Raw genomic sequence first — 12,238 nt, 5'->3', positions numbered from 1 at the left:
TAATATTTAGATTTTAAAATTTCTTTCCACAAACCCTCATACTAAATTGCATTACTTTTGAAAAATAATATTAAATTTTTAAAAAATTGCATTAGTCTTCCATCTTTATCAATTAACAAACTGATATATAATCTCTAATAAAAAAAATTCTTTAACAACTTTTTTATTCCCAAATTTTGAAAATTTAATAGCTTATCAAGTTAATCTAAAATAATTTTTTAAAATCACACAACATTTTATATATTTTTTTCTAATCCATGGCTATAATTTAAAAGACAGTTGACTAAGTGGGTAATTTTATGACAAGTAGAAAGCATAGAAAAAGCGCATGCAGAAAAGAAAGCACCTACCACGCCACCACCTTACTAACTCAGAGACCCAACAACCTCCGAAAGACGTTGTTTTTAAGGCTTCTGTTCTGTACTGTTCCAGTTAAGTAAATTTCATCGCCCCTCAGCGGAGTTTCCCACCAACCCTAACATTGCTAACTTTCCTTCAGATACATAAAGGCGTTACCTTTCACGCCACCCACATTCTCATTTCATCATACAACAATGGCTCAAAGTTTGACATATCAGCCAATCACCAAAACACCTCCTTTTTCTTCTTCTTCCTCTTTCTGTACCCATCGGACACCTCAGAGTGTGACTTTACGCACCCGGCGGCGCTCTCTCACTGTGCGCGCGGCGGCGACGACGGTGGCCAGGGAGTCCAAGGTGAAGTCGGTGAAGGCTAGGCAGATTGTGGACAGTCGGGGGAACCCGACAGTGGAGGTGGATCTGGTGACGGACGAACTTTTCCGATCGGCGGTGCCGAGCGGCGCGTCGACGGGGATTTACGAGGCTTTGGAGCTGAGGGATGGGGACAAGAGTGTTTACGGAGGGAAGGGCGTTCTTAACGCCGTTAGGAACATCAACGAGGTCTTGGCTCCGAAACTTGTCGGCGTCGACGTTAGGTAATGGACTTCTTTTCTCTGTTGGTTAGTTATTGCTGTTAGTGTTGAATGTAAAAGTAAAGTGAAAAATGAAGGAATTAAGGGTAGGTGGAGTTGTAGAAGAAATCAATAGGGAGCGTTGTGCTATAGATTCAGAAGGTTTCTATGGAATGTTTGAATGTTTGGAAGAGAAGAAAAGTGAAGAGTAATACTGCATTTATGTGTGAGAAAAAGTTTGTAAAATTGAATCAGCCAATATGGGGTGGTTCGAATATAACCAGAGAGGGGAATGAATATTAAGAGATGAAAGCTGATGTTCAGTTTGTGTTTGTTTATCACGGTTTATCAGGATTTGTTTTGTATTGTGTCAGATGTGATTTTATTCAAGTTGTTTGTTTGTTCTTTGTTAGGTAAAATAGATTTTGCCTCCAAATTTTGGTTTGATTTAAGGTAGTAAAAAATGGCTTTTGCTTTAGGTTGAACATTTCACACGGAAGTTTTACTTTATCTTCAAATTTACTTTTTAGGAGAAGACATCTAAACATAATTAACTTGACATTGAGAATAATTTTAACTCAAATCAATTTTGCAAATATTCATTAACACACTCAATCATATATATGTCGAATGTATATCAAATCTCGATCATTTTTTGTATTTTGAAATTTGTCAGCTGCTGATCTAATGCTTCCTTTATACCAGCATTTGTTACCGAGTAGTCTGTTATTTATAAAACGATTCAAGTTTTGGGGCCTTTGTAAAGTAACAGGAGCCTTGCAATTAACATTAAAGGCTTAAATTTGTGTTTTCATTAATGATTAATGATTCTTAAGTCATTCCAAAAGTTGATAACCTGAACTCATACTACGGCAGTGTTTAGTGATTCCGTAGAAACAACTCTGGATGAAATTGATGTGAAATATTGTAATATGGAGTTAGAGGAGTTATTCTGAACTAGGTGTATGTAGCACACCATACATAGTGATTTGAACACCACTTTTGGAGTGCTGTGCTTGGTTCTTATATTGTTTTTGCTTTCAATAAACTATATCTCCACCATTTCTTTGGGGTTGTTATTGCTTTTGAAATAAAGAAAAAAAGAAACTTATATTTACATGAACTCTAACCAAAAATATGAGGATCTGATTTTGACATGCTGTGCTGTACAACTGACATTTGTGATTTCGTGATTAACAAGGAACCAAGCTGATGTTGATGCTATTATGCTGGAAATCGATGGAACTCCTAACAAATCGAAACTAGGGGCTAATGCAATATTGGGAGTTTCACTGAGTGTATGTAGAGCTGGTGCAGGGGCAAAAGGAGTGCCTTTGTTCAAGCACATCCAGGAGATCTCAGGAACAAAGGAACTTGTTATGCCAGTTCCAGCTTTTAATGTTATAAATGGGGGCAGTCATGCTGGAAATAATTTGGCTATGCAAGAATTTATGATACTACCAGTTGGAGCAACTTCATTTGCTGAGGCACTCCGCATGGGCAGTGAAGGTTAGAAATCTTCAGCTTTATTCTGACTGTATCACTGGGGAAGTATGCTTGTGACATGTAATCATACATCTTTTGCATGTGTTTTCTCATTTTTTGCATCCAACTTAATGTCTTCTCTTTTGGTCAATAGCTCAATCATTCTGGTTAGTGTGATTTTATGAATTCAGATATTAGTTTTTATTCTAATGTTGTAGTGCATATGATTTTATGGCTAGTCTAAACTCCAATTTTCCTGACTGCATATGGCATACATTTCATGACCTTTTTAATCTCATCACCTGTGATCTTGATATGGTGACAATATATTAACTTGATTATTTCTGGTAGAACAGTTTATCATGTATTAAAGGGGATAATCAAGGCAAAATATGGGCAAGATGCATGTAATGTTGGAGATGAAGGAGGATTTGCACCGAACGTTCAGGATAACAGGGAGGGGTTGGTTTTACTCATGGATGCCATTGAGAAGGCTGGTTATACTGGAAAGGTGGATACTGCTTTCATTTTGTTAACTGCATAAATTGAATACTCACTTGTGCTTATCTAGAAATGAAAATCCATGGTACAGATTAAAATAGGTATGGATGTTGCGGCTTCTGAGTTTTACACCAAGGATGGGAAGTATGATTTGAATTTCAAGAAGCAGCCAAACGATGGAACTCATGTTCACTCTGCTCAGAGTCTTGGTCAACTTTATAAAGACTTTGTAAAAGACTTTCCCATTGTGTCAATTGAGGATCCGTTTGATCAAGATGATTGGGGTTCATGGACTTCCCTGCTTTCTTCAGTTGACATTCAACTTGTAGGAGACGATTTGTTAGTTACAAATCCAGTCAGAATAGCTGAGGCCATCAAGAAGAAGGCTTGCAATGGTTTGCTTCTAAAGGTTAGCAGTCTTTCCCAATTATTGTTTCAATTATAATTCTTAATTGCTAATATGCAAGGGGATTATTTAATTTCATTCTATTTAGTTTAGTTTGCCTGACATTTCTTCTTTTCAGCTTGCTTTCAGATAATTGTATTCATTTGCATCTTATCAAAACTAATAAAAAACCAGTTGCAATACAATTGACACTTCAATTGATGTATCTGTCATCCATGGAGTGCAGGTTAACCAGATTGGTACAGTAACTGAATCTATTCAGGCTGCACTTGACTCAAAGGCTGCAGGTTGGGGTGTCATGGTTAGTCACCGGAGTGGCGAGACCGAAGATAATTTCATTGCCGATCTCTCTGTTGGCTTGGCCAGTGGACAGGTTTTATATCCTTAATCATTTGTTTGTTGAATAAAAATATTCTTAGCTACTTTAAAATGTGATGTTATCACTTTCAGACTCATTATATCCATGTTCTGTTCTCCAGATAAAAACTGGTGCTCCTTGCCGAAGTGAGCGATTGGCAAAGTATAATCAGGTAATGGGAATCTTGTGTTTCCTGTTTTATTCAAGGTTTTAGCTCAGCCAATATAATGAATATTTTAAAACAACTTAGAAATCAGAAATCATCTTAACTAGACTATTGCAAGTTGTGTTTGTTAATCATGTCACCATATATGTCTCATTCTCAGTTTCAAACTTCATTTATATTGTTTTCAGCAGATGAAATATCATTGATCTATAAAATGTATTTTTTTAGAATGCTTCCTTAGCAGTCAATTGCTAATATCATGTTGATGGTTTGCATTAGAATGAATGATCTAACATGCTTTCTCCACCAAAAATGTGTTCAATTTCTTTTCAGCTTCTTCGAATTGAAGAACTTGGAGGTGTGCGATATGCGGGTGAGGCTTTCAGATCACCTTAGAGTGAGCCACAACTGATAAAAGATAAACTTCATTGATTTACCAAGGAAAATCCTGAGTTTTGATATAGTTGTAGCCTTCTGGGGTTTTCAAAAGTTAGCCTTAAGAAGTGTTTTGACTTAAATAATTACCAAGCGAATTAGTCCCTCTGTGTACAATGTTGGGGATGTTTGGACATTTTCTTCATTTACTTTCATACTTTCTTTTAGCAAATCTATCATATAATAATAGACTATCGTCGTATCTTATAAATCATTTGAAATCATAATTTAGGATATGATTTTGAATTATTTAGTTTGAGATACAGTTCTAAATTCTATAATTAATTTAAAATTACAGACTGTATGTAATTCCAAACAAAATTACAGATAATGAAATTTAGATTATTGTTTTGAAGTATGTAATTTGAAATGTTGGCAATCATAATACATATTTCAAATGTTGTAAATTAAATTTATATTTTAAATTATGTACTCTGAAATTAGAGATTACATTATGCTATTCATAATATATTTTAGATGGCAGATTATTGTATAGAATTTAAAACAATTTTAAATTATGTAATTTTGAATATAATTTTAAAATGATTGTTTTTAATTATCTTATCTGAAATTAAAGAGGTGTTTCGACCATGCATAAAAGCACAAATTAAGTGATTTTTGTTCTTCTTTCACATCTGCGCGTAACAAAAGAAAAAAGATAAAATGTTTTGTAAGTTTATAGCAACCGAACTGCAGATTTTCTTATCAAAATCTTTGCTTAAACGCAGTTGCAAAAGGAGGCATATTTAAAGCAGAACATGCCATCCATCAACAATTTAGATCCTCTTGTCTCTAGCTTTCAGGTGTAATATGAGATACCTGTATTTTCAGGTCTTAACGTCACCTACCTTTGTAACTGGAAACATAAAGGTGCTTTAAAATCCAAGCAACCAAAGCTAGGGCTGAATAGTTGGACCAGCATATACCCCCTGACGCATATAAAGATCACTAGGTGATTCTAGCTCTGCAAGCCAAGCATATTCCTCCTCTTCCCCATCACATACAGGTGCATTTCCAGCTGCTGCAGAGCCACAGGCATCAAGAAAATCACTCATAGAAATCTTATGTTTGACTCACTAAAATGTATATGAAATAGCAGAAGAGAATATCAATGAGCAAATACAAAAAAATACCAAAAGAAGAGATAATCTTTAGTGATATTCTTGGTGTCATTGTATTATTGTGGTTCAAAAGCTGAAACGTGATTGCAACAGAAAAGGGATAACAGAAATACAGAGCACAAGAGAGAATAATTTCTAACAGAATATGCAGGTTCTAGAAAGAATTCCACAATCATTTCCTCCCCTTTAACAGGACTTAAATACTACTTGCTAGGCCAATTCATATCCCCTCAGTCTAATGTTAGTTATTTTGGCTCTCGAGCTTCTTCTCATTCCTTGATCCAAAGGATCAGCTGCCACGTGTCCCTCTTTAGAAATCTACTGGTCTGCCTCATTTGCCTCTGGTTTTACCAAATTTCTTACAATTCCACCCCCATTGAGAATAACCTTGTCCTCAAGGTTGAAGTGAGGGTAAGCTTGGTGCAATGCTTTGTGATCTTCCCAAGTTGATTGAGACACATCTAGGCCTTACTATTAAACCAGATGTTGACGAACGCGTTGAGAACCCTTAATAAGCACTCTAGATTTCAAAATGGCAGCTGGTTGGAGGACAGGATTGAAGTCATCAGAGGTAATTGGGAGTGGAACATATGGTTGCTAGATCTAGTTGCATAAGCAGAATATCGTGTTATGACAACAGCCACTTGTGAGCTTACGTGGCTTAGACAACTACTTCTATAGCTAAAAATAGGAGACATCCATGAAATGAGACTTATTTGTGATCATCAAGCTACACTTCACATTGCATCAAACCTGGTTTTCCATGAAAGAACCACATACATTGAAATTGATTGTCACTTTGTCAAACAAAAGGAGCTCTTTGAAGAAATACTATTGATTTTGTAAACTGCAGCAATCAGTTCGCTGAAATGTTCACCAAGTACCTTAGAGGCCCTCGGATTGAGTACATTTGTAACAAGTTTGGTACATATGACATATATTCCAGCTTTAGGGGGAGTTTTAGAATGAAATTAACTATTACAAATTTCTAGGGAATTAAACGTTAGATAATCTGGGAAATTAGGATGATTGATTCCTAATTATTAGGTGTATTTATTATGATTGATTTTGTATTATGCTATAAATACATTAAGAACATATACAATTCTATAGACATATAGCAAAACTGCCAAGGTTTTTAAGATGTTTTTTGGTCAATTGTGGTTGATGCAATCCATAATCATGTAACAATTGCATCATGTGATATGATCTGCTATTAAAACCTTGATCACCAAAATAAATTATGATGATGTATACAAACCGATAAAGAAAAAATTATGTATACAAAAGAAGCAATATTACTAAGCAGTTACTTACTGAAAGCTGAATAAGGATAGTCATGATAGTAAGTACACTTCCTTTCGTCTTGAATATAAGGAGGAGTGAGAATGTCTAGCATCGCACATGGTGTTACCGCTGTAAAACAGTGCAGATTTCCACCGTGTTTGGGATATAAGACTGATGTTTCACACGGTGCACTCAACACCTTATCAACTGCTAATTTTGCTAGTCTAACTGCCCCAAAAAGAAAAAGCTCAATTAACAAGTAGCTTCAAAATACGGATGCAGTAGAACAGAATGCATAAGCCATTAACATGATGATTTTCACGGTGTCAAATTTCAAAAGAAGATCTACTGAAAATCACACTAGGAATCCCTCCGCTTAGGTAACATTACATTCATACCACCTCCATGTCTTGACCCTACAAAACATCCCCAGAAATCCGTCATAATAATGTGACAGATGCACTCCCTGTTCTGTTAGGTTACTGTTTTTGTAAATATAAAGCAGTCAGATGAGGTGTACATGCCTCTTTAAAGCTTTTATATTGAAGAAAACTCCAACATGGCATAGCCATAACTTTGTCTGAAGGAACTATATTTGGATAATTTTAAGAATGAAAATAAATTTTAGGCATGAATATGGCATTAAACAAACATGAGACTTAGACACAAATGACCTGATACACGAATAGACAATTTAATCATGTATGAACTAGTCCTTTATCAATCAACACAATCTTGTTTACGATGACCCACCAAAGTTATTTAGCGAGTATTAGGAAAAGAACAAGTCAGACACACGAAAGATCAAAATCTATACAGAAAAAAAAAACGATGTTACGTGAAGCCTAGACGATGCTACACGGAGCACTAAATGCAACACTATCTTAGATGATGCTACATGAAGTGCTAGATGCTACAAAATTTTAGACAATGATATACAAAGAAGGTGCTAGGTAAAGCTACATATAGTGTATCCAAAAGCACAAACGACATTCCAAGAGAGTAGACGCACTGCAAGTCTGAACAAAGACTAGACCTATGAGAATATAAGACAAAATCTAGAAGATCTCAACATGAAAAGTAGATGTATCATACAAATGAATATAGAACTGACACAAGAAAAAAGATAAACACCAAGCTCCATCGATCGTATTCAAGACAATATAGAAGCTTTCTCATACAAAAAAGACTAAGGATTCTAAGTCATCCACATGAACTTAGTGTTATTCATACAATATTTGTCGTAAAGTTTTTACGTGCTAGATCATAAGATCATCTACTAGATGATTGACAGAGTGAACTTTATTTGTAAAATCTTAATTGGGTAAAACTATTCTCACATACAAGATGTGCTTATAGATCATATCCTCTCTAGTGAGAGTTTCCTTGTTTAAATTATTTCTTTTGTAAGGCCGAGAATGACAATATGTATACAAGAAAGCCAAAACTGGCTAAGAATTAAATAATACTTGTGCATTATTGTTAGGTTTCTAAGTATGAAGCCTAATCAAAACACTCTCACACACACAGAATGCAAAGATGAATGAAAGAATTCTATTATTTCTCAAGGGATACGCCCATACAATCAATAGTCTGAAAGCATAACCTCCTTCACAAGGTTCAAAGAACCTGTCTGTACAATAACTGCCAAAAGTCCTCTCCTCTACTAAACAGAGGCTATTTATACAATACTAACCCGCCCTTTCTCCTAACTGTTAAGACAATTAAGCTCTTTAACTCTTTCCCTCCTTTTGTAAACTAACCACTGCCTATCAATTATCTTGACCAGTGATAAAGAGATAGTTAGAAGTGACTTTGGGTACTTGCGTGAACAAAAAATGGCAGTGTATAATACTTGAAATCAAGTTTGATTAGTGGAATCCTTTAGTATGCTTAAATGATATTTAACGTAGCTCAAGTTGAATGAATCAGTATAAAACATAAAAGTGTCACACGGTTATGTGATGTCTATTGCTCATATACCAACTCTTTGTTGTTTTAACAAATGTCTAACAAAATTATTTGTGAAATATGTTCATCTAATTAATGGCTTGTAACAAAAAGCTTTCCAAAGTCTTTTTAAAACCTTTATTCAACACCCTGCCCCACCCTACATATACACCTTAGATCATAAGTGTGCATCATCAACCCCCCTGAACTCCTCCTTTTATAGCCTAAGATGACGACTTCATTTTCACGAAAATTGTTCCCAAACAGAACAAAGGGTATATTTAAGGGTGTATGAAAGCACCAAATGATAGGTATTACAGTGACTATCTGGTATTCGAGGTACCAGACCTCCAAGAAAGAACGAAAGAAATTTAGTGAATAATCTGCATATTTCCTTTCTCCAAAGTTTTCTTACAATTTATATTTCTGCATATACTAACGGTTTCCGAATATCACGGTAAACACGTAAACAAAATAAGAAAAGATGCTAACAGAAAAGATTCTCACAAAACAAATATAATACTCTCTCTCAGTGCACGTATTCATTCCAATCTGTGAGTCTCCTAATATTTCTTTTGGGCCTAGCACTAACACTTTCAGCTAACCCAATATCCTCCTGAGTGCATATTGTATTAGTATATCTGTCAATATATTAAAGATTTCAAAGGGTTTTTTGGTAGGGGTCATAACATGGAGGAAGTGTGAATGTGATATTAGCTAAACAAATGATATCCAAATTCAATTTGCTCTAATAAGGATTTTAGATTGGGATTGGATGAACCAAAATAAACAATTAAGCCATTGAATTGAGTTAGAAAAAGAAAAACATAGCCTTTCAGTAGATCTAAGATGGTAAACATTTGCTACAAAATAATGCACAATATTATTACAGAAATCACCCACCACCAAGACCAAGAGCTTTGACTAGGTCTCCGGTCTATGACTTATAGCTCTCATGTAACCAAGAGAAATGTAAAATTTAGATGTATATATTATGGGAACAGATAGACATTTGAAGCAAAAGCATCACACACACACACACACACACCTTATTAGAAAAAACAGCATACATAAAAATTAATAATAAAATAATAGGCAAAAATGAAACAACGGAGATAAATAAGAAAGTCATAAGTAAATGAAATATATAAGTCAAACCTTGAGGATATCCAGGTCCTTTACTTTCTACGACAAAGGGAGGCTCAACCCAGTCATAAGCTTTCACATGCAAAGAGCCATATAGAAGTTTGCTGAATACAGTCATCCCAGGATGATCATGGAGTGGAATAACAGAAGAAGTTGGGAAACAGAATATACACATCTGCACCAATTGACATTGCTTACTTTAAAATCCAAACCTCCTTCCACACATCAGATTGTCCCAAGAAAACAACTACAATGAATGCTATAATGAAAATGTCACGACAAAACAATTCAGAAAATACCATGAAAAGTTTGGATATATATGAATTATGAACCGTACAATAAACACCTTATACTAGTACCCAGAAGGCAAGCATAATGAAAATTCTATACATGCACAGACATGTAGACATGAAGCTACCAGACTTGAAGCAGTGCAGAGCTAGTCTACTAACACAGCATACATACGAACCCATAAATATTGACATCCAACACAGATGCAGAATCTGACATGAAAACATATTGCTACCAAGAAGAGGTTGAAATTGGCCAACATGTTCATGTAATACTCGAAAACAGATAAAACCAACGACATCTTAACTCTTATGCTCAATCATCCAACATAAATGCAGAACCTGACATGAAAACATGTAGCTTCCAAGAAGAGGTGAAACTGGCCAACATGTTCACGTATTACTTTTAAATAGATAAAACCAATGATATCTAAAATCTATTTGTTCATTCAACATACAAGTAAAATCTGGCATGAGCCTGATTCCACTTAAAAGGACTACAAAATGTTCAAATGGCACCGCTTATGCATTCTGCTTATTCTTCTTGGTTTTCTGCATTGCACTTTTAGCCACTTTTCATGCAAACAAGAAACAGATCTAGGCTCGGATGCAGAATAAACACACCGACCAAATATAAATAGTTGTCTTACTGTGGAGCATACTAAAATGGTAAAGCTCACCGTAAAACTATCACATTCATGAATGTCCAAATACGTTATTGGTTGAGCCCATCGAGCTACTCTATTAAGCACATTAGCACCAAAAAAGCCATGCCCTCGATCATCATCTGCAGTTTCTTCTTTAAGGCCAACATCAGCAGGTTGAACAGTGTCTGCCAAGTCATGAATAATTAGCAATAATCAAGATTCCATTATCCAAATCAGCGCAACATCTGCATTTCAAAGTTCAAAAATATATGAAAAATAATCTGGATTTAGATAGGAATCACCAACTTATAAAATTCTGCAGAAACAATAAATACCTTCATAATATGCACAAGTAAAATAGTGGTAATGTTCCATTCGCTAAACAGATCAAACATGACAACAGTTTACCAAAATCATATTTGAAGAATGACTGCCAAAATCAGTGACATCAGAATCCAGCAACAGGCCAAATTCCCCACAATTCAACTCTTCAAACTCTTTTCAGGTTAGTCAATGAACCCAAAAAAATATAAACGGGCAAAGCTACTTTTTCGTTCCACAATTCATCTTGGACCTCTCTAAGGGGTCAAATAACCTAGATTATTTATTCATTGCAACAAAAAAGAAATACTCACATTGCAATAAAATAACCTAGATTAATTGGTGGTTGAAATAAAGTTCACAGCTTCTACATTTTAAAAGTCATATTGCTCTTACTTCGTCCACGTTTCCTCAGTTGTTTTCTCTCCGTAGATTAATCAGGAGTATACTCCTAATCTTCAAAACCAACCCAATCATAAAACTTTCATGCATTACAATGCAAAACAACATCTAGAAAATCAAAACCAACTAACCATAACGCTTTAATTTAATCGTAATGTTGTAAAAGACCGTGCTCACCTCAACAATTCTCCCAACACTGGAAAGCCCAATATTACAAAGTGAACGTTGAGAAAAATTGGAGAAAAAATTCCAAACTTGAACTTTGAAAACAACGAAAGAGACATACCCAGAATCGAAGAGAGCTTCTGCAAAGCCTGGGAGGACGGAGGGGGTGATCCAGAGGGTGAAAAGATGGTTTTGCAGTGGTCATACAAGGTCTGAACCTTGGAGCTTTGGGACCTCATACTGAAGTATCTGCGTAGTGAAGAGAAAACCATGTCCTTATTCTCTATTACTACCCTCAAATATCAGATAATACTTGTCGTAATTTGAAGACGCTTTTTTTTACTGGTAAGGTTCAACACAAACCATTTTACTTCAACCAAAATCCGATCTTTGCCATTTTCTCTGCCCACATTCTTTTTCCTCAAAATTTAACTTAATTAGTTTTGTGTTCATTGTAGATAAACTCAATCTGCTTAATTTCGCATAGTTTATATTATATATATATATATATATATATATATATATATATATATATGAAGAAATACAAATAGATAAAATCTGTTACATGTCATAAAACAACAAAAAAATTCACAAAAAGATTAAAAATCAACGTAAAAATAACTTTGT

General features: G+C 35.0%; 2 protein-coding genes across 3 annotated transcripts; one reads left to right on the top strand and one right to left on the bottom strand.

Moving 5' to 3' along the window:
• Window positions 1–320: 320 nt before the first annotated feature.
• On the top strand, window positions 321–4,574 carry LOC106757140 (enolase 1, chloroplastic). The gene is made up of 7 exons (XM_014639738.2): window positions 321–955; window positions 2,133–2,440; window positions 2,773–2,927; window positions 3,009–3,326; window positions 3,550–3,696; window positions 3,803–3,853; window positions 4,181–4,574. The coding sequence occupies exons 1-7, from the start codon at window positions 555–557 to the stop codon at window positions 4,241–4,243; spliced, it is 1,443 nt and encodes a 480-aa protein (XP_014495224.1). The 5' UTR covers window positions 321–554; the 3' UTR covers window positions 4,244–4,574.
• Window positions 4,575–4,879: 305 nt separating this feature from the next.
• Window positions 4,880–12,013, bottom strand: LOC106756788 (plant cysteine oxidase 3). 2 transcript variants are annotated; one of them, XM_014639369.2, is made up of 6 exons: window positions 11,975–12,013; window positions 11,733–11,860; window positions 10,757–10,908; window positions 9,799–9,961; window positions 6,721–6,918; window positions 4,880–5,303 (listed from the first exon to the last, which is right to left on the bottom strand). In XM_014639369.2, the coding sequence occupies exons 2-6, from the start codon at window positions 11,848–11,850 to the stop codon at window positions 5,179–5,181; spliced, it is 756 nt and encodes a 251-aa protein (XP_014494855.1). In that variant the 5' UTR covers window positions 11,851–11,860; window positions 11,975–12,013; the 3' UTR covers window positions 4,880–5,178. The 2 variants fall into 2 exon arrangements, with proteins under 2 accessions (XP_014494855.1, XP_014494854.1); XM_014639368.2 differs by lacking the exon at window positions 11,975–12,013 and having other exon boundaries at window positions 11,733–11,967.
• Between the last annotated feature and the right edge of the window lie 225 nt (window positions 12,014–12,238).

Source organism: Vigna radiata, chromosome 3 (genome assembly GCF_000741045.1).
Source record: "Vigna radiata var. radiata cultivar VC1973A chromosome 3, Vradiata_ver6, whole genome shotgun sequence".
NCBI classification, from domain to species: Eukaryota; Viridiplantae; Streptophyta; class Magnoliopsida; order Fabales; family Fabaceae; genus Vigna; species Vigna radiata.
Note: the sequence above shows the minus strand (reverse complement) of the source record. Positions and strands in the feature narration are given on the sequence as shown.